This window comes from Sitophilus oryzae, unplaced genomic scaffold, assembly GCF_002938485.1.
Source record: "Sitophilus oryzae breed Bouriz unplaced genomic scaffold, Soryzae_2.0 scaffold_1660_pilon_pilon, whole genome shotgun sequence".
NCBI classification, from domain to species: Eukaryota; Metazoa; Arthropoda; class Insecta; order Coleoptera; family Curculionidae; genus Sitophilus; species Sitophilus oryzae.
The window spans coordinates 1,098,502-1,125,288 of record NW_022146348.1 but is presented as its reverse complement, the minus strand read 5'-3'; the positions used below and the strand labels follow the sequence as shown (position 1 = coordinate 1,125,288).

The window sequence follows — 26,787 nt, the reverse complement described above, 5'->3', positions numbered from 1 at the left end:
TAAATATTAATATTAAGCATTATTGTCTATCAGAAACAATCTATTTAAAAGGCAATTCAAAAATCAAAATAATAACGTTTATAATATAAACTTGCGTGCATAGAAATCGGCCCACTGTAAACTTTTGACTTTAACTGTGTCTTTTAGAATCTATTTATCAGACCAAGAAAAAAAAAGAGCTGTTTCAAAGACAATTTAACATGCTTTAATATGAGTATAAACTTATCCAAAGTACTTATCGATTATATGCGTACTAACGGGTAAACAAATGAAAGGCATTTGTGTTGTGGTGACAATAAGAACAAAAAACTTATCAAATATTGCAATTACTACTTTACTGTTACTTTGTAATCGAAATTTGCATACATTGTTCTTTCATTGTTTGATTTATTGTGTTTCATTGTTTGATTAGTGTTTCAATTTAATGCATACATCACGGAAAAAAGCTGCCAAAGTAATAGCTTTAATCGAAAATGGACTTAAACAGTGAGCTGGAGCTTGGCAACGTTTCGATGAGTGTGTGAACGATATGAGGAGACTCGATCATTTCGTAGGCGACCTGGAAGTGGTAGAAAGAGATATACAACGGATCGTGATGACCGCTTTATTGTGTCAACAATATTAAGAAATCGGTATCTTAATGCTATTCAGGTGCAACAACAGCTCCGTGAAACACGAGGAGTGATTGTTAGTCAGAGGACAGTAAGACGAAGATTGAAGGAAAGTAACATGACCCCCAAAACATCCGCAATTGGTCCAAAACTTACCCCAGCTCAACGTCAAACACGCCTGCCTTTTGTACGGAACATCTGAATTGGACACTAGAACAATGGGAATCTGTTTTATTCTCAGATGAGACCAGGATATGCCTCTATGGTAGTGACCAAAGAAGAAAAGCGTACCGGAGGCCAGGTGAGCGATTCGCAGAATGCTGCATTGAGGAGCGGATTGCTTATGGAGGTGGTTTCTGCATGATCTGGGGTACAATTTCTATGACTGCGCGAACCGACCCTGTTTTTATCCGTTGGGACGACCGTCGGCACGGGAGAGGAGGTTTAACTGGTGCTAGGTATATTGAGGAGATTTTAGCAGTTCATGTGGTACCTTACGTCGACTACATTGGAAGCGAATTCACTTTTATGCATGACAATGCGAGAGCACACACATCAAGAATCGTACACGATTACATTTCAGAAGTCGGTTTTCGGGTTATGGAATGGCCAGCATGTAGTCCAGACTTAAACACGATAGAACATTTATGGGATGAGCTAAAACGAAGGATTCGTGCTAGACAAAGAGCCCCAATCTCTATCCCAGAGCTCATTGTTGCAGTATAAGAAGAGTGGCTTAACATACCGCAAGCAACAATATCAAACTTGATTGAATCTACGCCAAACTGTATGGGAGATGTTGTAAGAGCAAGAGGGGGTCATACCCATTATTAAAAATTTATTTTAGTTAATTGTCAATAAATAAATAAATAAATAATGGCATACATCTTAGTAATAAAAAAACGATAATTTTAATCCAAAGAAACCGAAATACAAATTAATATCTCTAAACTCTTTTCAACGAATATAAAATTGTCTTGCAGTTATAAAATAGTGTTGCATTTAAAATAACGAAGTTTTTATGTAAAATAAATATTTAAAATAGACCAGCAATTTTTGATACCTCTGTATACATTTAAGGAAGCAATACATCTTTTTAGTAAAGTTTATTTCTCTGGCTTCAAAGTCGGCACAAGAATTAACTTTGAAAATTGATGTACAGGGTGTTGACAAACTTTTTTGTTATAGCATGCATATTTAAATTTCTTTAAATATCTCAAAAACCAAAACTTTTAGACATATTAAACCCTTATAATAAATGCCTTATTTCATGTCCAAGAATCGACAAATAAAATAAAATACCGGGTGTTTCGTAAGAAAAAATATAACTTTGGTATGGATCTTAGTTCTGACACACCCTGTACATTTCAAAGTAATTTGAAATTACGCACATTGCCTTCCCACAATATACCCATAAAATATTTTGTTACTACATCTTTCCGTTTTCGTATAATCCTTGTTTATATATTCTTAAAGTTGTTCAACCGCCTAGACAAAATGTGCTGCCAACTGGAGGACAAATCGTGAACCTTTCGGGGCGGAGTCAAAAATATCGATTATTTTCGTTATTTTCCTCAGAGTAAAGTAATAATATAGCCTTCGGGTTTCTGAACTTTTTAATAGTGATCAGCTGATTAAGAAATTTAAACGAAACTTTTATTTTATTGTAAATTGTGATTATTATGTTCAGTTATTTTAAATTTCCAAATCGTATTAATTAAAAGAAATTATTATGTCGATATGTTGGTACATTATTTATAATTTTATGATAATAATTAATTGCTGTTAATTAATATTTAAAAAAGTTACAGACCCTATTTTAATTTGATTTAATGCAGGTTTATAAAAAGAATTATTTCATTCTTTATTATTATTCATTGATTATTTTATTCTAAACTGAAGGTGCTTCTACGAATTTTACGATATTTTGGAAACATAAAACTTTTACATTTTGATGCCAACTAATCTGGCATGGTATTATTGGTATGGGAATTAGCCAAGAAAAAGAAAGGAATTGGCTATAACTTGTAATTTTCGAAAAACATATTATACCTATATCGCCGAAAAGTTTAAGAATGGCGCTTTTTATGAAGTCATGGCCAACCAGGATTTCCATTTTAAAAACATAATGTTTAGGTCATATGTCAAAAATGATATTTTGAAAGAAAAACAGAAAACAAACTCATTAGGTATGTGATTATCATTAACTTTATCTGAAAACTTTTTTGTTTAAAATAATGTATGATCGAATACAAACGGCGAGCGGCGTCAGCGATGGATTTATGAAATGACGATCGATGATATTTTCCCATATAATTTTAAATATAATGACAACGATCTTCATTTCACGTAGCCATCGTTGACGCCGTTTTTATTCGATCATACGGTAGATATAATGGAATTAGAGAGAAGTTTTAAAATAGCCAAAATTTGTTTTTTTCGAAATATCTAGTAAACCTTGAACTCTCTCCGAAAAATCCGAAAGGCGCATATTTATGACCTCAATAAAAGCGAAATTTTCCCCATTTAACAGACTCTCTATCTCCAGTAGTTTCCGAGATACACATGCAAGGAACATCGTAGAAATCATCCTGTATATATTTAGAAACTAACTATTATTTTTTATTTGACTAGATTAATTTGATTAATAAGACTCGATAAATTTAATTCTAAAATAGAATTTTCCAGATTTTTTTTTCGTATATTCTACTACCAGAAAACCAAAATTATATGATAACGCACTTTTCAACGAAGTTGAAGGAATATATAGCGTATCTGTGACAATACTTAATAGAATTACTAATTACTACAATTAGAAGAAAAACAACAAGAAAAGACCCAAATATTACCTACTTCCATTTTCATCATACAAAATAAACGAATATAATCTTCTTGTAAAACACACACAACTACTTCTTGTATTTTACACTGCAAAACTTATAAACTTCATTAATTAATCAAACAAAAAGAAAAATACCCAAATTATCCCTTCACCTACTACTTAACTACAAAATAAATAAACTATAAAAACACTACTAAACTATTTCTGGTATTCTACACTAAACATTATAATTAAATTTTATAAAATTAATCTAATTTTACACTACAACCACTATAACTACAAAGAAATAAGAACATTTTTTTAAAACTAGAAGAAACAGAACCTCGATACGTGCAACCAGTATAATAGATCAAGCGGACAAAGAATATAAAATACTTTAAAAATGTGCATTCAGAAAGAAAAAATATCTCGAAAATTATCTAAACAAACATTTTTTTTTCTTATCAGTGAAAAGCATCGGCCTTGCGGAATTTGTCGGGTATTTACAGTGGGCGAATTGTATAAATACAAGCTTTTAGAGCATATCTAATAGATAAAAAGTATCTGGTCGATTAGTAACCAATTGGCACGGTCCAAAAATTATCGATTCGTATTTTCTCTGTTTTTATTGGTTGCTTTAGAATTTAGAGTAACAAAAAATATTTTTCTGTAGTAAAAGACTGTGAAATACGCCCCGCCATCTGGTGCTTTACATCCATAAACGTCTTAGGTTGAGCTACTTTAAAAATTCATATACAAGGGTATAATCAACCGAGGCGAATGAGACGCGCCGCCCTGTATATATGATTTTTTTTTACATCCTGTAACTTTAAAGCTATACATTTACGCACCCATGTTTATAGAAACTTTTTTTGATGAGGAATCACTCAATATTTATTTAACACTTTGATCAGTTAAGGACATTAAATTTTTTTAAAGGTTGCTGTTAGATTTGGATTAAGGCAAATTAATAAAAATGCGTTTATCTCATCAAGGAGATCAAAATCGACAAAATATCAATATATAACTTTCAATCGGCATACACAATTTTGCTAACCTAATTTAAAAGCTTTTTTAGCACTAATAATTTATTAATATGTTGCACTTATAGTAACTTTTACCCTTGTATAGTCTGTGAAACGAATAACTTTGAATTTGACAGTTCCCGCGGGCTTTTCTAGTGTAAATTTTATTAGGTTAGCAACTTGCGGCCATGCTGACGCAATGCCGTCTCTAATAGAACAGTCTCGGAGCGAGATTTATGACGTCACGCTAGTTAGATACTACGGATTAATTATGTTGTAGAATACACGGAAAACATAATTATCCCTCGTATATGTAATTTTTGGATTATATTCGACACTGGCTATTTTTCATATGTCACAACACTGATGAAGGCTATAAACGTTTGCTATAACGTTTTTTAACCAAAAAATATAATGAAAAACCAAATGAAAACTTAATCAGCGTTTTTTCCGAACCTAAATCCCAAGAAAATCAAAGAAAATTTTAGAATAATTTTAGCCATAGCCATCGCTGACGCCTTTTTTTCTATGATATTGTATTATTTGCAAATATAAATTTTTCAAACATTGATGCTTTCAAAATATACATATAAATTTTGTGAATGCAAATAATAATATATCACTATTAGTAGATATTGAATGTTTTTTGTTAAATTAGATCGATTTTCAAATCCCAAAATTTAAAATATATTTTACATTTTACCCATTATCTTATGTACCTATTCATTATTTGTATATTGTAAAACATTTGCTGCATTTGTATGGTTCATAGTTTATTTGCCAAAGTATTTATTACTATAAATAGGTATATATACATATTGTATTTATTAACTGTATATTATGTATATTTCATGTAAACTATATCATTTTTAAAATACAAACCAAAAATACGAGGAATAATTATGTTTTCCATGGATTCTACAACATATTTATTAATCCGTGGTATCTAACTAGCGTGACGTCATAAATCTCGCTCCGAGGCTGTCTATTAGAGACGGCATTGAGCTGATATTTAGAAATGTCAAAAGCTGATGAAATTTTACTTTTGTCAATTATGACATTTCGCGTTGATTTTTGCAAGAAGAGGAAGAACTGTTACTTGTTTTATTATATTTTCCTTTTCTATTTCACGAAAGTAAAAAGAGTTACCTATCTGATTCGTTCAGGCACTCAATTTAAAGAATATCAGTAACTTTGGATAGAGGGATTTTATATTTGCCATGTTGGTAAAAAATAACGTTGAAAATTCAAAGTTATTCATTTTATAGACTATATATATATTTTTAAAGTAGATCAACCTAAGACGTTTATGGACTAAGACTACTAGATGGCAGGACCGGTTTCCCTACAGAAAAATATTTTTTGTTACTCTGAATTTTGAAGCTACCAATAAAAACAGAGAAAATAAAAATCGATAATTTTCGGACTGTGCCAATTGGTTACTAATCGACCAGATACTTTTTATCTATTAGATATGCTATAAAAGCTGGCAATTATACAATTCGACCATTGTAAATACCCGACAAATTCTTCAACGCCGACGAGGCCGATGTTTCTCACTGATAAGAAATAAAAATGTTTGTTTAGATAATTTTCGAGGTATTTTTTCTTTCTGATTTTTTCATTTTAAAGTATTTTATATTCTTTGTCCCCTTGGCCTATTATCCTGGTCGCACGTATGGAAGTTCTGTTTCTTCTAGTTTTAGAAAATGTTCTTATTTCTTTTTTCTTTGCAGTTGTAGTGTAAAATTAGATTAATTTATTAAGTTTAATTATAGTGTTTAGTGTAGCATGTTAGTGTAGTCTACCAAAAATAGTTTAGTAGTGTTTTTATAGTTTATTTTGTAGTTAAGTAGTAGGTGAAGGGATAATTTTGTTATTTTTTCTTTTTGTTTGATAAATTAGTAATCAAATTGATAATTTGTTCAGTGTAGAATACAAGAATAAGTAGTTGTGTAGTGTTTTTAAGAGATTATATTCGTTTATTTTGTAGTTGAGTAGTAGCTGAAGGGGTATTTGGGTATTTCTTCTTTTTGTTTTTCTTGTAATAATTGTAGTAGTTCTATTAAGTATTATGATAGATACACTATATCTTCCTTCAACTTCGTTGAAAAGTGCGTTATCATATAATCTTGGTTTTCTGGTAGCAGAATATACAAAAACAAAAACTGATCAAATTTATTTGAAATTAAATTAATCTAGCCTTATTAATCAAATTAAACAGTCAAATAATAACAATAGTTAGTTTCAAAATACTATACAGGGTGAGTTTCCTACGATGTTCTCTATGGGCATCTCGGAAACTACTGGATATAGAGAGTCGGTTAATGGGGAAAGAATTGCAGTTTTGTGGGGTCATAAATATGCGCCTTTCGGATTTTTCGGAGAAGTTCAAGGCTTATTAGATATTTCGAAAAAAACAAATTTTGGCTATTTTAAAACTTGTCTCTAATTCCATTATAATCTACCGTATGATCGAATAAAAACGGCGTCAACGATGGCTATGAAGTGAAGATCGCTGTCATTTTATATATAAAATTACCTATATGGGAAATATCATTGATCGTCATTTCATAGCCATCGCTGACGCCGTTTTTATTCGATCATACGGTATTTTAGACAAAAAGTTTTCAGATAAAAGTTGTAGATAATCACATACCTAATGAGTTTGTGTTTTCTGTTTTTTTTTCTAAAGTCTGTCATTTTTAACATATGACACAAACATATGTTTTTTTTAGTAAACCATAGTTGGCCATGACTTCATAAAAAGCGCCATTTTTTAAGCTTTTCAGCGATAGGTATAATATGTTTTTTTCGAAAAATTTCAAGTTATAGTCAATTCTTTTCTTTCTTGGCTAATTTCCATACCAATAATACCATGCCAATTAGTTAGCATCAAAAATGTAAAAGTTTTGTTTTCAAAAAAAATATCGTAAAATTCGTAAAGCACTCAATTTAGAATAAAATAATCTAAGAATGAAATGATTCTTTTATAAACCTGCATTAAATCAAATTAAAATAGGTATGTAACTTTTTTTTAAATATTAATTAACAGCCAATTAGCATTATCATAAATTATAAATAATGTACCAACATATCGAAATAATAATTTCTTTGTTAATACGGTTTAGAATTCTTAAAATAACAGGCAAAAATAATCCACAATTTACAGTAAAATAAAAGTTTCGTTTAAATTTCTTAATCAGCTGATCACTATTAAAGTTCGCAGATATCCGGGGCTATATTATTACATTACTCTGAGGAAAATAACGAAAATAATCGATATTTTTGACTCCGCCCCGAAAGGTTCACGATTTGTTCTCCAGTTGGCAGCACATTTTGTCTAGTCGGTTGACCAACTTTAAGAATATTTAAACAAGGCTTTTACCCTCAAGATTTCATTCGAATCGCTAAAAGCATTTGGATGAAAATTATAATAAATCGAAAAAGAAACGAAGCAGAATCTGATATGAAAAAAAAATCTTATTTTTACATAAGAAATCTCCCCACGAGAGATGGCAAATGTTTTTTGAAACGCCCTGTATATGATCAATGTATTACACAAAATATATTTACCTGGAATCAATATGATTGTACTTAAGGTGACGTTGTAAGCTTTGTTTTAATGCATATTTCTTGTCACAGCGTATACAAGCAAATAACTTTGGTTTTGTCGGTTTTCTGAAACATCCTGTATAATATGATCAATGTATTACACAAAATAAATTTACCCGGAATCAATATGATTATGATTAAAGTGACGTTGTAACATTTGTTTTGTTGTATATTTTTTGTCGCACATTACACAATCAAATAACTTTCGTTCTTCCAGTGCCAAGTGAACTCGCTTGTGTTGTTTCAAACATGTTATATTTCGGGTTTGGTAGGAACAAATGGAACATTTATGAATATTTTTCTGCTCATCCTTTGACCTAAAATAATTTTTAAATATTTGTCTGGTAACTGTGTAAAACAATTCTAAAAAATGGTAGTAGCAGAGAATAGGTACATTAAAGAAATGCTAACTTCATGTTAAAAAATGGAAACAGACGCCACCTGGTGTAGCCTGGCAGTACTAGCTAAATGGAGGGGAATTGGAGGGGCGGGGCTTAAAAGAGGGGAAATTTTTAAAAAAATATTTTTATAAGTATCACTGATTTACTGTTTAAAGTTAATAACATATTTTTTATTACTTTAATATAATTTAAAGTATTAAAAAATATGTCTATTAACTTTACACACCAAATCAATGATATTATTAAAGACTTATCATAGTAAATAAATTACACATTTAGTAAACAATATCATTTATTTTTTAGAGCTGCGATTTATATTACAATAATATTGAAATATACAGGGTGAGTTCCCTAGGATGTTCTCTATGGGTATCTCGGAAACTACTGGAGATAGAGAGTCAGTTAAATGGGCAAAGAATTGCAGTTTTGGGGGGTCATAAATATGCGCCTTTCAGATTTTCGGAAAAGTTCATGGCTTACTAGATATTTCGAAAAAAACAAATTTTGGCTGTTTTAAAAATTGTCCCTAATTCCATTATAACCTATTTTAGACAAAAAGTTTTCAGATAAAAGTTGTAGATAATCACATCCTTCAAGAGATCGTGTCCTCCGATTTTTTCTAAAGCCTGTCATTTTTGACATATGACACAAACATGTTTTTTTAAATGGAAACCATAGTTAGCCATGACTTCATAAAAAGCGCCATTTTTTAAGCTTTTCAGCGATATATACAAGGTTTACAAAAGAACTTATGAACTTATGAGAGGCACTCGAAGAGGCGGAACAGGAGAAGTTTAATTAAGTCGACCGGTCGTTCTGTGACAAAGCTAGAAATTCAGTTTTAAAAAGATGCATTTATGTACTCAAAACAATTGCGGATTTTTTGAACATTTTCTAAAATAACTTAAAGTGTAGGTATTGATTATTTTTTAAGCTTTAGTTTGTGTAATGTAAATTGTAAAGAGCCGTTTAATAATATATTTTGTCTTTTAATAAGTTATAAATCATAACAAAATTAGAACACCATTGGAAAATGTTGCCTAAAAACTTAAGTAACTTTCACTGGTCAAAGTATCTTGTATGGTGAAGAAAAGTTAGGAGTTGCGCAGTAGTGAAATACCCCCAACCCCCCAGCCAGACTTAGGATTCCGGGTTCACCAGTTAATAAACTATACATTTTAAGTTATTCTAGCTTGCCTAAAATATGTTCTCTAAATATGTCGTCAGCTCTTAGGCTATAAGTAATGAAGTAAGGCATAATCTATGCAATACAATGATTTATTTGCAAATAATGTATATTCTTTGGAATATGCCCATTAGGGCGGGGCATATTAGAGCGGGGCTAATTTCGCAACTATATATTACACAAAATAAATTTACCTGGAATCAATATGATTCGCCGTAATGTGTAATTTTAAGGCTGGTTTTGTTTTATATTTCTTGTCACAATGTATACAAGCAAATAACGTCCGTTCTTCCGGTGCCAAGTGAATTTGCTTGTGTGTTTTAAAATATGATATATTTCGTGTTTGGTAGCCACAAATGGAACATTTATGGATATTTTTCCGTCCATCCTTTGACCTAAAATAATTTAATAAATATTTGTCTTGTAATTGTGTAAAACAAATCTAAAAATTACAGTAGAGGGTTGGAACCTTTGGTGTTACACAGCAAAATAAAAACACTAAATCACCACAATACACCAAAACACTTTTATTTTACACTGGACGCGCGTTTCGCTAACCATGTTAACATCATCGGCAGATGATTATAAACTAAAGTACAATCTACAAGTTGAGCGTTTATATACTCGCTCAGTGGGCACCGAGTGGGCGTGGCAAAATCTAGCCAACCGAGTCAGAGCCAACTGAGCGTAACAGTTAGATTTCCGCCACTAGAGTAGAGGAACAAAGAACTTGAAAGAATTGGACCGTTGTCTCTGTTCATACTATCTTTACATTTATTAATTCTGATGGTTTCATATGCATCTAATTGCCTGTAATTTGAGACTTGTTTAATTAATTTTAAATTATTAAGATCTATACAATGTTCTTTATCAACAATATGTTCGGCAACGCAAGATTTATCCGGTCTACCATATCTTATCTGAGCTAAATGTTCTTTAAATCTAGTTAATATTGATCTTCTAGTTTGCTCAACATATTTCTGATTACAATCTTTACAAGAAATTTCATAAATACCCGACCTTTCCAGTGGAGGTGTTTTATCCTTTGGATTACCTAATAATTGTTGTAATATAGTATGAACAGAGACAACGGTCCAATTCCTTAAAGTTCTTTGTTCCCACTACTCTAGTGGCGGAAATCTAACTGTTACGCTCAGTGGGCTCTGACTCGGTTGGCTAGATTTTGCCACGCCCACTCGGTGCCCACTGAGCGAGTATATAGACGTTCAACTTGTAGATTGTACTTTCGTTTATAATCATCTGCTGATGATGCTAACATGGTTAGCGAAACGCGCGTCCAGTGAAAAACTAAAAGTGTTTTGGTGTATTGTGGTGATTTAGTGTTTTTATTTTGCTGTGTAACACCAAAGGTTCCAACCCTCAACTGTAATCTTCAAAATTTCATTCGAATCGCTAAAAGCATTTGGATGAAAATTATAATAAATTAAAAAAAATGAAGATTTTAATCTCATGTAGAAACGGAAGGAAGCAGAATCGGACCTATGCTGATATACATGAGGAATCTCCCCACGAGAGCTGAAAAATGTTGTTTAAAACACCCTGTATATGATCAATGTATTACACAAAATATATTTACCTGGGATCAGTATGATAATCCTCAAGGTGACATTGTAACATTTGTTTTGTTGTATATTTCTTGTCACAGTCTATACAAGCAAATATCTTTCGTTTTTCAGGTGCCAAATGAATTTTCTTGTGTTGATATAAATTTGACCTTTTTAGCGATTGATAGCCACACATGTCACATCTCCAGACTTTTTTCTCAGCTTTTTGCGATCTAATAAAAGAATATATAAATACTACAGTATTGTAACTCTATAAAACAGGGTTCCTCAAACATATAACCTCACATGTCTACCCTGTTATAATTAGCAGACGACTGTTAAAATAACAAAAAATTTTTGTTAAAAAATATAGATCATCAATCCCCCACATGTTGACATTATAGTTGAGAGATTATTACTGCCTTATACACTTGCGTGCATAGAAATCGGCCCAAGGCAAACTTCTGAAGTTAACTATATATTTTTTAGAATCTATTTGTCAGATTAAGAAAAAATATATGCTGTTTGGTTTCTTTGGATTAAAATTATTAAATTAATGCATGAAACAAATTATCGTTTTTTATTACTAAGAGGTATGTTATTATTTTTTTAATTATTTATGGACAATTAACTAAACTAAATTTTCAATAATGGGTATGACCCTCTCTTGCTCTAACATCTCTCATACGATTTGGCATAGATTCGATCAAATTTGATATTGTTTCTTGCGGGATGTTAAGCCACTCTTCCTCTACTGCAACAATAAGCTCTGGGATAGAAATTGGGGTTCTTCGTCTAGCACGAATTATTCGTTTTAGCTCATGCCATAAATGTTCTATCGGGTTTAGGTCTGGACTGCATGCTGGTCATTCCATAACCCGAAAACTGACTTCTGAAATGTAATCGTGTACGATTCTTGATGTGTGTGCATTGTCATGCATAAAAGTGAATTCGTTTCCAATGTAGTCGACGTAAGGTACCACATGAACTGCTAAATCTCCTCAATATACCTAGCACCAGTTAAACCTCCTCTCCCGTTCCGATGGTCGCCCCAACGGATGAAAACTGGGTCGGTTAGCGCAGTCATAGAAATTGCACCCCAGATGATGAAGGAACCACCTCCATAAGCAATCCGCTCCTCAATGCAGCATTCTGCGAATCGCTCACCTGGCCTCCGGTACACTTTTCTTCTTCGGTCGCTACCATAGAGGCATATCCTGGTCTCATCTGAGAATAAAACAGATTCCCATTGTTCTAGTGTCCAATTCAGATGTTCACGTGCAAAACGCAGGCGTGCTTGACGATGAGCTGGACGTAAGTTTTGGACCAATTGCGGGTGTTTTGGGGCGTCATGTTACTTTCCTTCAATCTTCGTCTTACTGTCCACTGACTAATAGTCACTTCTCGTGTTTCACGGAGCTGTTGCTGCAGCTGAATAGCATTAAGACGCCGATTTCTTAACATTGTTGACACAATAAAGCGGTCATCACGATCCGTTGTATATGTCTTTCTACCAGTTCCAGGTCGCCTACGAAAGGATCGAGTCTCCTCATATCGTTCACACACTCTTCGAACCGCTCCGCGTGTCATATGTAGTTGCCGAGCTACAGCTCTCTGTTAAGTCATTTTCGATTAAAGCGATTTCTTGGGCGGCTTTTTCCGGTGATGTATGCATTAAATTGAAACACTAATCAAACAATGAAACACAACTAATCAAAGAATAAAAGAACAGTGTGAAAATTTCGATGACAAAGGTAGTAATTGCAATATTTGACAAGTTTGTTATTCTTATTGTCGCCACAACACAAATACCTTTCATTTGTTTACCCGTTGCTATACATATAAACGATAAGTACTCTGGATAAATTTATACTCCTATTAAAGCATGTTAAATTGTCTTTAAAACAGCTCATATTTTTTACTTGCTCTGATAAACAGATTCTAAAAGACACAGTGAAAACCAAAAGTTCACAGTGGGCCGATTTCTATGCACGTAAGTTTATTTACCCTGCATGTGTGTTCCTGTTTCTTATAATCTTATATTCAGGATAAAAAAGACAGCACGCTGTCGCATCAAGTAAACGAATTAGCCGATAAAAAGTCAAAGTAAAAAAGTAGCCGTGGCAACAATGTGACGTGCATTCGTCAAATATTTCAATGACGTGCACACCAACTTTTATTTCCTGCCAGAAGCCATTACTTCCTGCGTTTTCACACTTATTACGTACGCCCTGTATTGTATAAATAATGTCGAGTACTAAACCAATAGGAAGATTGCAAAAATTGTAGCATATATGTTTTGGTCAAATGCGTAAAAACCTAATATATAGTCTATAAAATGAATAACTTTGAATTTTGACCGTTATTTTTTACCAACATGTCAAATATAAAATCCCTCTGTCAAAAAAGTTACTTATATTCTTTAAATTGAGTGCCTGAACGAATCAGATAGGTAACTCTTTTTACTTTCGTGAAATAGAAAAGGAAAATAATGAAACAAGTGACAGTTCTTCCTCTTCTTGCAAAAATCAATACGAAATGTCATAATTGACAAAAGTAAAATGTCATCAGCTTTTGACATTTCTAAATATTAGACCAATGCCGCCTGTAATAGAACAGCCACGGAGCGAGATTTATGACGTCACGCTAGTTAGATACTACGGATTTTATTTATTTTATTTTATTTCATTTTACTCATTACAAACACCTATTGAGGTTGCTACATGTAAAGGCCTAAAGGAAACAAATACAATTACAATTACTTAAAACTAGACATGTACTTCATGTTTAAATTAAAATCCTGAAAAGGATGAAGTTTTTCACCAGCAGAAACATCTAATAGACATATTAAACCAAAAACATATTTTTTTTATCCAGCAGACAAAGTATGCCACATAGAGTTAGTAATTAATCAAAGCACAAACATTTAGAAAAATATACTTACAGTTCAATCTTGTTATCCGATGATCCATTTATATTTTCTTCTGAAATATTTTCTTGTTTAACATGTTCCACACTTATTGATTCATTATTAAAAGCAGTATCTGTTGGGCTGTAATATTAAATTTCAAATTATATACTTTCTACAAAATATCAACTTGTATTTATCCTACAATAATATATGTAATTCCACAATCATTATAGAGTAAATAAACGTAAAGAGACACTATAAAATATAGTAAGTATTTAATTAGATTTGCCTACAGAGGCTATAGCATTAGCTTTGGGAATAATCGAATGATAAACCATATTTGAGCCTACTCAAAAAAATTATCTCAAAGCATATTTAGATAATGTTTTTGTGAGTTGTGACATGGCTCTGCATTCTGTGAGTGTGAATGAGATAAATATTTCTGATCGTAGATGTCAGATTATTGAGTATATATTAGAAATTGGTTTAATGATGACTTCCGAAAGATGGGAGATCATATCAGTTTTCTGGGTGCTTTGAAAACCCAATACCATAATACTGACATCATTCAGGAGTTCAATAATTATAGAAGACTGTACAAAGAAGCCATCAAAACAGCGAAAATGGTGACAATAATAACTGTATCCATTCTTCAACTAATCAATCAAAAGCATTACAGAGGTAATAAATAATAATAGAGGCAAAAAGACTAAAATCTTAAAAATGTAAATATAACTTCAAGTGATTTTAACGACTACTTTTCCAACATAGCAAAAAATATAGTAGAGAATATTCCCCAATAAAACTTTGAACCACTTAACTATGTAAACAAATTCAAAGCGCCAGCGGTGTTTACAAAAAATAACTTTTTTATTTTTTGTTTTCTTCTAGTGGCAAAAAAGCCAAAAGTGTTTTCAAGAAATGAACCCGCCACAAGGGCGTGACATTATTTACATCAAAATAGTTATCATCAGATGCTAAACGTATTTTGTCGTTTCTCTGGTGGATTCTGTCAATTTTTATAATAGCTAAAAATTTATTGATACCTATTTTTGTCTTATATATACATATAATTGTTTTTGTAATATAAAATAAAATATTATATTTTATATTTTTAATAATTTTATCTTAAATTTTTAACTTGTTTAAAATATTACCTACATAATAAATATATTGTATATTATTTGTCCATTTTGTTTCTGAAATGTAGGATAATATTACCTACTATATTTGTTTCATATTTGAATTAAAATCCTGAAAAGGATGAAGTTTTTCACTAGCAGAAACATCTAATAGACATATTAAACCAAAAACATATTTTTTTTATCCGGCAGACAAAGTATACCACATAGAGTTAGTAATTAATCAAAGCACAAACATTTAGAAAATATACTTACAGTTCAAACTTGTTATCCGATGATTTTATATTTTCTTCTGAAATATTTTCTTGTTTAACATGTTCCACACTTATTGATTCATTATTAAAAGCAGTATCTGTTGGGCTGTAATATTAAATTTCAAATTATATACTTTCTACAAAATATCAACTTGTATTTATCCTACAATAATATATGTAATTCCACAATCATTATAGAGTAAATAAACCTAAAGAGATACTATAAAATATAGTAAGTATTTAATTAGATTTGCCTACAGAGGCTATAGCATTAGCTTTGGGAATAATCGAATGATAAACCATATTTGAGCCTACTCAAAAAAATTATCTCAAAGCATATTTAGATAATGTTTTTGTGAGTTGTGACATGGCTCTGCATTCTGTGAGTGTGAATGAGATAAATATTTCTGATCGTAGATGTCAGATTATTGAGTATATATTAGAAATTGGTTTAATGATGACTTCCGAAAGATGGGAGATCATATCAGTTTTCTGGGTGCTTTGAAACCCAATACCAAATACTGACATCATTCAGGAGTTCAATAATTATAGAAGACTGTACAAAGAAGCCATCAAAACAGCGAAAATGGTGACAATAATAACTGTATCCAATCTTCAACTAATCAATCAAAAGCATTACAGAGGTAATAAATAATAATAAAGGCAAAAAGACTAAAATCTTAAAAATGTAAATATAATTTCAAGTGATTTTAACGACTACTTTTCCAACATAGCAAAAAATATAGTAGAGAATATTCCCCAATAAAACTTTGAACCACTTAACTATGTAAAAAAATTCAAAGCGCCCAGCGGTGTTTACAAAAAATAACTTTTTTATTTTTTGTTTTCTTCTAGTGGCAAAAAAGCCAAAAGTGTTTTCAAGAAATGGACCCGCCACAAGGGCGTGACATTATTTACATCAAAATAGTTATCATCAGATGCTAAACGTATTTTGTCGTTTCTCTGGTGGATTCTGTCAATTTTTATAATAGCTAAAAATTTATTGATACCTATTTTTGTCTTACATATACATATAATTGTTTTTGTAATATAAAATAAAATATTATATTTTATATTTTTTAATAATTTATATCTAAAATTTTTAACTTGTTTAAAATATTACCTACATAATAAATATATTGTATATTATTTGTCCATTTTGTTTCTGAAATGTAGGATAATATTACCTACTTATATTTGTTTAATGTTTGAATTAAAATCCTGAAAAGGATGAAGTTTTTCACTAGCAGAAACATCTAATAGACATATTAAACCAAAAACATATTTTTTTTATCCGGCAGACAAAGTATACCATATAGAGTTAGTAATTAATCAAAGCACAAACATTTAGAAAATATACTTACAGTTCAAACTTGTTATCCGATGATCCATTTATATTTTCTTCTGAAATATTTTCTTGTTTAACATGTTCCACACTTATTGATTCATTATTAAAAGCAGTATCGGTTGGACTGAAATATTAAATTTCAAAGTATATACTTTCTACAAAATATCAACTTGTATTTATTCTACAATAATATATGTAACTCCACAATCATTATAGAGTAAATGAACCTAAAGAGATACTATAAAATATAGTAAGTATTTAATTAGATTTGCCTACAGAGGCTATAGCATTAGCTTTGGGAATAATCGAATGATAAACCATATTTGAGCCTACTCAAAAAAATTATCTCAAAGCATATTTAGATAATGTTTTTGTGAGTTGTGACATGGCTCTGCATTCTGTGAGTGTGAATGAGATAAATATTTCTGATCGTAGATGTCAGATTATTGAGTATATATTAGAAATTGGTTTAATGATGACTTCCGAAAGATGGGAGATCATATCAGTTTTCTGGGTGCTTTGAAAACCCAATACCATAATACTGACATCATTCAGGAGTTCAATAATTATAGAAGACTGTACAAAGAAGCCATCAAAACAGCGAAAATGGTGACAATAATAACTGTATCCAATCTTCAACTAATCAATCAAAAGCATTACAGAGGTAATAAATAATAATGGAGGCAAAAAGACTAAAATCTTAAAAATGTAAATATAACTTCAAGTGATTTTAACGACTACTTTTCCAACATAGCAAAAAATATAGTAGAGAATATTCCCCAATAATACTTTGAACCACTTAACTATGTAAAAAAATTCAAAGCGCAGCGGTGTTTACAAAAAATAACTTTTTTATTTTTTGTTTTCTTCTGGTGGCAAAAAAGCCAAAAGTGTTTTCAAGAAATGGACCCGCCACAAGGGCGTGACATTATTTACATCAAAATAGTTATCATCAGATGCTAAACGTATTTTGTCGTTTCTCTGGTGGATTCTGTCAATTTTTATAATAGCTAAAAATTTATTGATACCTATTTTTGTCTTATATATACATATAATTGTTTTTGTAATATAAAATAAAATATTATATTTTATATTTTTTAATAATTTTTATCTTAAATTTTTAACTTGTTTAAAATATTACCTACATAATAAATATATTGTATATTCTTATTTGTCCATTTTGTTTCTGAAATGTAGGATAATATTACTTATATTTGCTTCATATTTAAATTAAAATCCTGAAAAGGATGAAGTTTTTCACTAGCAGAAACATCTAATAGACATATTAAACCAAAAACATATTTTTTTTATCCGGCAGACAAAGTATACCACATAGAGTTAGTAATTAATCAAAGCACAAACATTTAGAAAATATACTTACAGTTCAAACTTGTTATCCGATGATCCATTTATATTTTCTTCTGAAATATTTTCTTGTTTAACATGTTCCACACTTATTGATTCATTATTAAAAGCAGTATCTGTTGGACTGAAATATTAAATTTCAAAGTATATACTTTCTACAAAATATCAACTTGTATTTATTCTACAATAATATATGTAACTCCACAATCATTATAGAGTAAATAAACCTAAAGAGATACTATAAAATATAGTAAGTATTTAATTAGATTTGCCTACAGAGGCTATAGCATTAGCTTTGGGAATAATCGAATGATAAACCATATTTGAGCCTACTCAAAAAAATTATCTCAAAGCATATTTAGATAATGTTTTTGTGAGTTGTGACATGGCTCTGCATTCTGTGAGTGTGAATGAGATAAATATTTCTGATCGTAGATGTCGGATTATTGAGTATATATTAGAAAATGGTTTAATGATGACTTCCGAAAGATGGGAGATCATATCAGTTTTCTGGGTGCTTTGAAAACCCAATACCATAATACTGACATCATTCAGGAGTTCAATAATTATAGAAGACTGTACAAGAAGCCATCAAAACAGCGAAAATAGTGGCAAATAATAACTTTATTCAATCTTATCACATCACAGCGGTGAGGTTATCGTATAAACTATTGGAAATTTTAGCGCTGTTGTCAGATGGTACTTATTATCACGTTATAATCGCCCGAATCGAAAAAGCTTTGAATACTTATAAAAAGAATAAAGACATTAACTTAAGAGCCATTATTTATTAATCTCTTCTTGTATTTGCGTCTAGCCGGCCCGTGCAAGTTTACAACCCGCAGTAATGCAAGTAATGCGGTAATAGAAATCAAGCGATGGATTATTTCAGTAAATGGCCGGAATTTTTTGCAATTCCTAACTAAGAAGCATCGACTGTAGTCGAAGCATCGCAATCAAAACACGCGGTAGGCGTGTTATGATTGCGTTGATTTGTCTCTGTGGTGAGTATTTTTTTAAATTGCACGCGAAATAACCGACCGATTATCGTTTATGCGCATGCGGAACTGCGGGTTGTAAAGCTTCATGGTCCGGCTAGATGCAAGAATTAATCTAAAATCGTTTATCGTTTTTTTTTCCCGTAAATATCGTAATTTTCATGTCTTTTGTCTTTTTTTCTTAAAAGTAATGGTCAAAAAGGTGAAAACTGGCAACGCTGCAAGCAGTGAGTACACAACTTTAGAGCCTTGTATCGCCGTTCGCCATCATGCCCTTTCCACTCTCGGGGCAGCTTTTATAGTTCCTTCTCCCGCTACAGGCACACCAAGAAGATTATACTTTTAATGGCCAATTAAAATATAAAACACTTCCGACAATGGACGAATGGATTATTGAAACGTACATGGGAAAGTGCGGATGGCAGGACAGTAACAACTCAGTTACCAAGGAAGATTGCCCAGGTATTGGAAGAAATTCTCGGTGGTAAAACTGGAGCCCTTCTTGTAGTCTTGAAATCTTGTAATCATGGAGTAAACAAGACCTTGAACAAGCTGAGACATCGTTTTTACTGGGTAGATTATTGCGAAGATGTCAAGAAATGATGTCGACAATGTAAAATTTGTGCGGCCAGCCAAGGACCAAGCATTCGATCTAGGGGAAAAATAAAACAATATAACGTTGGATTGTCATTGGAAAGAATCGCTACATACGTTACGTTAGTACGTTTTAGTGGCGATGGATTATAACAGTATATGGCCAAAAGTTTTTGCAATTCAAAACCAAGAAGCATCGACTGTAGCTGATGTATTACTCAATAATGTCTTCAGTAGATTTGGAATTCCCTTAGAACTTCACACTGACCAAGGAAGGAACATTGAGTCAAGACTGTTCCAGAAGCTGTGTGATCTGCTTGGTATCCACAAAACTAGAACAACGGCTTTACATTCGCAATTCGATGGAATGGTCAAGAGATTCAATAAGACCATTGAAGAACACCTCTCGAAAGTGGTGGATGAACATCAAAGAGATTGGGATCAGCACATACCGCTCTTCCTAATGGCGTATACAAGTGTAGTTCACAATACCACAGGACTTCCACTATCGAAGATTTTATTTGGTCGGGAATTACGGTTGCCTTGTGACTTGGTGTACGGATCACCAGACGACAGCACCACAAACGTGGAGAACTACGCGGATGAATTGAAGGAAATGTTATTGGAAATTCATAAGGCCGTTAGAAGTACGATTGCGCTAGCCAGCGACCGGATGAAAGCTCGTTACAACCTCAGAGCTAACTCTACGGGATTTCAACAGGACGATATGGTATGGCTGTATAACCCGCAGCGCAAGAAAGGAAGGTCTCCCAAGCTAACTCCAGCATGTGAAGGTCCTTATACCAAATATCAAGAAGATAAATGATGTTCTATACCGGATTCAACGCAGCCCTAGAAGTAAGATGAAAGTAGTTCATCTGGATCAATTGAAGAGATACCAGACAGGACGATCAAATTTAAGAAGGGGGCAATGTCAAGGTGTATGGCGACATCTGTCGGGAGCGGACAAAGTAGGAGGAAAGAGAGTTCTGAAATCAACGGAAATATCCAGCCAGACAGCAGAATTTACTGGTAGGTCAGTTGTGTATATAGTAAGAAAAATAAATCTGTGTTAAGTGTTATCTAAATGAGTTTGATTAGAAGACCCACGGAATCCCTAACAATATACCTAATAACCCTGACAAGAATAAAGTTTTCCACTAACCGAAACATTTAATAGACATATTAAACCAATTTTTTTTCCTTTATGCGGCATACAAAGTATGCCACGTAGGCATATCAGAAATTCGACATTTGGAAAAATATACTTACAGTTCATACTTGTTATCTGATGATCCATTCATATTTTCTTGTTTAACATGTTCCAAACTTATTGATTCGTTTTCTCTATGGGATTTCAACATGACGATATGATATGGCTGTATAACCCCCAGCGCAAGAAAGGCAGTATCTGTTGGGCTGTAACATTAGATTTCACAGTATTTACTTTCTAAAAATATCAGCTTGTATTTATTTTACAATAAAATTTGTAATTCCACTATCATTATTGAGTAAATAACCATAAACAGATAGAAGAAGCATGTTTAGATAATGGTTTTGTGAGTTCTGATATGGAGCTGCATTCTGTGATTGTCAATGGAGATGAAAGTTTATAAACAACTTTGAACAGTCACGTAAGATATGCAGACCCATTACACAACGAGGTTTAAATATTTTTTTTTAATTTAATAGAAAATACTCCTTGTTAAAAGTGTAAATGCCGAAAACTCATTTAAACAATTTCGGTGCATTTATGACATCATTGAGAAGTTTAATAATTTATAGAAAACTATACAAAGAAACATTGAAACAAATGTTAATTATTCAGTCTTCAAGCAATCAACCAAAAAAGCATAATAATGGCAAAAGATTAAAATACCAAAAATGTAAATACAGGGTGTCTCAGATTTTAATCGGGAAAATTTAATAGACGATAGAACTTGCAAAAATAAAACAAAAAGTTCATATCAACTTGTAAGATCTTTTTTAGAAGTTTAATATTATTTTTGGATTTAGTAATTAAAAATATTATTTTTTTGTCTCCTGACTTTTTTTTTTCAAAAAACACTCCAGGGTGGAGTGAATAAATGAATTTAATTTTTTTCGCAAGAAGTAAGCAAGATAGACAAAAAAGTCAGGAGACAAAAAAATAATATTTTTAATTACTAAATCCAAAAATAATATTAAACTTCTAAAAAAGCAGTGGCGTGCCTATTTTTTCCTTTAAAATAATTTAACAGTGATGCCCCACCGCCGCCCCTGGCCATTAAACTTAAATCTAATTACATCAAATTAAGTTCCATAGTAAGTATTATAAACGGGCCAAGTTATATCAAAATCGATTAAATGGTTTTTCAAATATCTTAATTTTTTTTCTTTTTTAAGTAACTTTAACACCCTGTATCTTGAAAAGGAAGCTTTAAATCTTACAAGTTGATATGAACTTTTTGTTTTATTTTTGCAAGTTCTATCGTCTATAGTCTGTGAAACGAATAACTTTGAATTTGGCAGTTCCCGCGGACTTTTCTAGTGTTAATTTTATTTAGGTTAGCAACAGTTAGCAACTTGCGGCCATGCTGACGCAATGCCGTCTCTAATAGAACAGCCTCGTAGCGAGATTTATGACGTCACGCTAACATAATTATTCCTTATATTTGACTATGGCTGAAATCGTACTCCATAGTCAATGTAGATAGTTTTAGTGTTAAGAATAATAATTTTAAAAAAATATGTGGTCATCTTTTGACAAGTTTATATTAGTTTATTAATTGCAGTAAACATTATGTGGTTTGTGGTGTGAATATTTTATATGCAATTTTTTGGATTATATTCGACACTATTTTTTTTATATGACACAACACTGATGAAGGCTATAATGTTAGCCGAAACGTTTTTTTAAACCAAAAAAAAATAATGAAAAACCAAATGAAAACTTAATCAGCATTTTCCCGAACCTAAATCCCAAGAAAATCAAAAATTTTATAGAATAATTTTACATTATAAAATGACAGCGATCTTTATTTCATAGCCATCGCTGACGCATTTTTTTCTATGATATTGTATTATTTGCAAATATAATTTTTCGAATATTGATACTTGCAAAATATATGTACATGCAAATTTTGTGAATGCAAATAATAATACATCACTATTAGTATATATTGAATGTTTTTTGTTAAATTAGATCGATTTTCAAACCCCAAAATTTAAAATATATTTTACATTTTACCCATTATCTTACGTAGCTATTCATTATTTGTATATTGTAAAACATTTGCTGCATTTGTATGGTTCATAGTTTATTTGCCAAAGTATTTATTACTATAAATAGGTATATATTATATTTATTAACTGTATATTATACATATTTCATGTAAACCACGGGGGTGTCACTTGTATGGGAAAACAGGCAACAGTCAAATTTAAACGTGCCAGGATAAACGACAAAGAAAACAACATCTGCCAGGCATTGGCTTTCTTTATCACTCACATTGCTTAAATCATGATACCGCGGCCATTTTGCCAACAAAGAAGCTGGCCGGCTGTCCTGGCAAGTGATTTAAAACAATTTTGCTTTTTTACAATATTAAATTTCCATTTGGATGTATTTAATGCAATTATTCAGTTAACTGGTAAGTCAGAAATTACACACAAATACTTTATTCGTAAATACAACTAAGATGTAAACGTATTTTTGTATTTTTAGATTTCAACTTTTGCAAAGACCCGCCGATAGAACTTGCCTGGCAGCGTACCTGTTTAACTGAACGTATTATTTCCTGATAATAATATCAAAACACGTAAGTACCTCTATAATTTATGATGAAAAATGATTTTGATTATGTTTTAAGTTATTTAAATACTTTCTAACCTCAAATAATAGTAAGATCCTTGTTTATATCGCACAGCCCGTTCAAAACTGTATTGTCTTCAAAATATGTTTACAAAACAAACAATTATTACAAAATCAATGTCCTTTTAATCTGATTTATACCTTAGAAGGATGCCAGTAAAATTTTATTAAATCAACATTATATTATTTGGCCATTAATATGCAAAAAGGAGCATATTGCCTTAACTTAAATTTTCTTTTATTTCTCTTGTAACAATGTTCTCTATATTCTCTATTTTGAGTTAGTAAACTTTTGAACGGGATGTGCGATATATAAAATACAAAAATACATAATATATCCAAGGGTATGATCTGATAAAAATATTTTTAGATGCATTTTTTGGTTGTTTATGCACATTGGCTTGGTTTATGTTTTATTCAGCTTATATTTATTTGGTATAATAGTTTTTTTGCTTTGGAATGGCATGCATTGAGGCTAGTGTTTCATTAGATCATTAAAGGAATTTAAATTAGCACATATTTTTTGTGATATTAGTGTGTTATTATGATACAACTACTAGGTAGTTGTATCATAGTGCCTTATGCATCTTATTTACCTATTATATACTTATGTATTATCAGTAAATAGATGATAACATACTACTAAAATGTATTTTTAATAGTATGTTTATCTTTCCAATTCACTAGTTATTTGCAAAATGTATTTTGAACTAATTTAAGTCATTAATTGATCATCTTTCTTTTTCAGGTTCCCGGATATTCTTTTTCATTGTTAAAAAAATATAAATATTATTATTATTGCAGCTCTAAAAAATAAATGATATTGTTTACTGAATGTGTAATTTATTTACTATGAATTTTCTCTGAAAATAATAAGTCTTTAATAATATCATTGATTTGCTGTATAAAGTTAATAGACATATTTTTTAATACTTTAAATTATATTAAAGTAATAAAAAATATGTTTATTAACTTTAAACAGTAAATCAGTGATACTTATAAAAAATTTTTTTTAAAATTTCCCCTCTTTTAAGCCCCGCTCCTCCAATTCCCCTCAATTTAGCTAGTGCTGCCAGGCTATACCAGGTGGCGTCTGTTTCCATTTTTTAACATGAAGTTAGCATTTCTTTAATGTTCCTATTCTCTGATGTAAACTATATCATTTTTAAAATAAAACCAAAAATACGACGAATAATTATGTTTTCCATGTATTCTACAACATATTTATTAATCCGTATCTAATTAGCGTGACGTCATAAATCTCTCTCCGAGGCTATTCTATTAGAGACGGCATTGGTCTGATATTTAGAAATGTCAAAAGCTGATGGCATTTTACTTTTGACAATTATGCCATTTCGTGTTGATTTTTGCAAGAAGAGGAAGAACTGTCACTTGTTTTATTATTTTCCTTTTCTATTTCACGAAAGTAAAAAGAGTTAGCTATCTGATTCGTTCAGGCACTCAACTTATAGAATACTTAAAGAATATCAGTAATTTTTTTGATAGAGAGATTTTATATTTGCCATGTTGGTAAAAAATAACGGTCAAAATTCAAAGTTATTCATTTTATAGACTATATTAAATTTTCCCGATTAAAATCTGAGACACCCTGTATAACCAAGTGATTTTAATGACTACTTTTCCAACATAGCTAAAAATATAGTAGAGAATATCCCCCAATCTTTACTTTGAACCACTTAAATTTCTAAAAAAAATCAAACGCCTAACACATCTTTCTCCTTCACAGAAGTGACATTCAATGAGGCAAGATATGTAGTTAACGATCTTAAAAATAAACAAAGCTGCGGTCTTTATGCATTTAATTACAAAATAATAAAAACTATTAGAACGAAATAATTATTTATACCTGTGACCTAATTAATAAATCTCTGTTTTAAACACAATATTTTTCCTATCAAATTACAAATAACAGTGTTTATTCCAACCTATATCACGTTTGTCTATAATATCTAAGATCTTGGGGAAGTCAGTGTATGGCCATTAAAATAACACAATTTTTTTAAACAAATCACTTTTCTCTAAATACGTACCTAATATCAGTTTGGTCATTTTTTAGGTCATTTATGACCCAAATAACTCATTTTGAGTGAAATTAAAAAAACTTTTTTTTTGCCGATCTTAATAGCCTACCATACCTGTTGGTATGGTCGGCTAAAAACATTTTGTTAATCTGCAAATTTGTTTTGATTAAATTCTTATATGTGTATGCAGTATACCGTGTATGCTTTCAAGTGATAAAAAAAGTACCAAATTCAAAGGGAGTTATATCCAAGTAATATCTGACAGACACCTTGTAGTGTAATTGGGATCTAATAAAGAACTACTTTACATTCCTACTTACTTTAAATCTATTACTTCGTCTTTGTTATCCATTATTGTTTCTAATAGAAAAAGATCAGTACCTGAAAGATAAAAAATAAAGCGCGGTTAGTTCAGCTATGCATGAGAAATTAAAATTATAAGGAGTTATCTTGGAGAAGACCAAATACAAGGATGTTATCACCTATTAAACTTAATTCGTTTAATACATATTCAGACAAGTAGTGTTGTCATTTATATTTTATAATACCTACCTAAATAATAAATAATATAGAATCTATAAGTATTTACAATTTACCTGGATAACAAAATTCTCTTTTCTAATTTAAAGCAGTTTAAAGCAATTTACCATCGATTTACAACCTGTGTTTACAACGTTAAACAAGTGCCAAACATGAAATACGAATCAAAATCAAAATTTGCTTGCGTTTCTTGTAGACTCCAGTTTCTTGACAGAGCTGACAAATCTGACAATTGCCTCAAGAGTGGCAAAAAAAGAACAATTTCTACGTCCCACTAGTCAACTCCCAAACCCAACGTTGCCGTTTGTTTTGTATATTCTGTCTTTCTTGGTATTTCCAGTGCAATCTAAACAAAGAAAAACTTACCTCAGAGACAAACCAACGGAATCAAAAAACGCCTACGGCGTATTTGAGTGTACATTTGAGTGCATTATAGGACAGATTTAGTGGATATAATAGATTTTTTTTTTTAGTTTAGTGAACTTAACGTATTATAATTTGATGAACTAGATAGTT

At 31.1% G+C, this 26,787-nt stretch overlaps 1 protein-coding gene across 8 annotated transcripts in view; it reads right to left on the bottom strand.

Moving 5' to 3' along the window:
• Positions 1 to 26,481, bottom strand: part of LOC115880919 (zinc finger protein 62 homolog) — a 35,034-nt gene extending 8,553 nt beyond the window's left edge. For 3 of the 8 annotated variants that reach the window (XM_030898246.1, XM_030898244.1, XM_030898251.1), the window contains exons 1-11: positions 26,328 to 26,481; positions 26,052 to 26,112; positions 21,109 to 21,255; positions 18,261 to 18,368; positions 16,896 to 17,003; positions 15,533 to 15,637; positions 14,169 to 14,276; positions 11,257 to 11,457; positions 9,854 to 10,054; positions 8,189 to 8,389; positions 8,034 to 8,138 (exon numbers count right to left, since the gene is read on the bottom strand). In XM_030898246.1, coding sequence (XP_030754106.1) covers positions 8,034 to 8,138; positions 8,189 to 8,389; positions 9,854 to 10,054; positions 11,257 to 11,457; positions 14,169 to 14,276; positions 15,533 to 15,637; positions 16,896 to 17,003; positions 18,261 to 18,368; positions 21,109 to 21,255; positions 26,052 to 26,083 — 1,316 coding nt within the window. In that variant the 5' untranslated portion in view covers positions 26,084 to 26,112; positions 26,328 to 26,481. Of the gene's footprint in view, positions 1 to 8,033; positions 8,139 to 8,188; positions 8,390 to 9,853; positions 10,055 to 11,256; positions 11,458 to 14,168; positions 14,277 to 15,532; positions 15,638 to 16,895; positions 17,004 to 18,260; positions 18,369 to 21,108; positions 21,287 to 26,051; positions 26,113 to 26,320 lie in introns of all 8 variants that reach the window. The other 5 variants (XM_030898247.1, XM_030898248.1, XM_030898249.1 and 2 more) reach the window with 5 other exon arrangements.
• Positions 26,482 to 26,787: the final 306 nt, after the last annotated feature.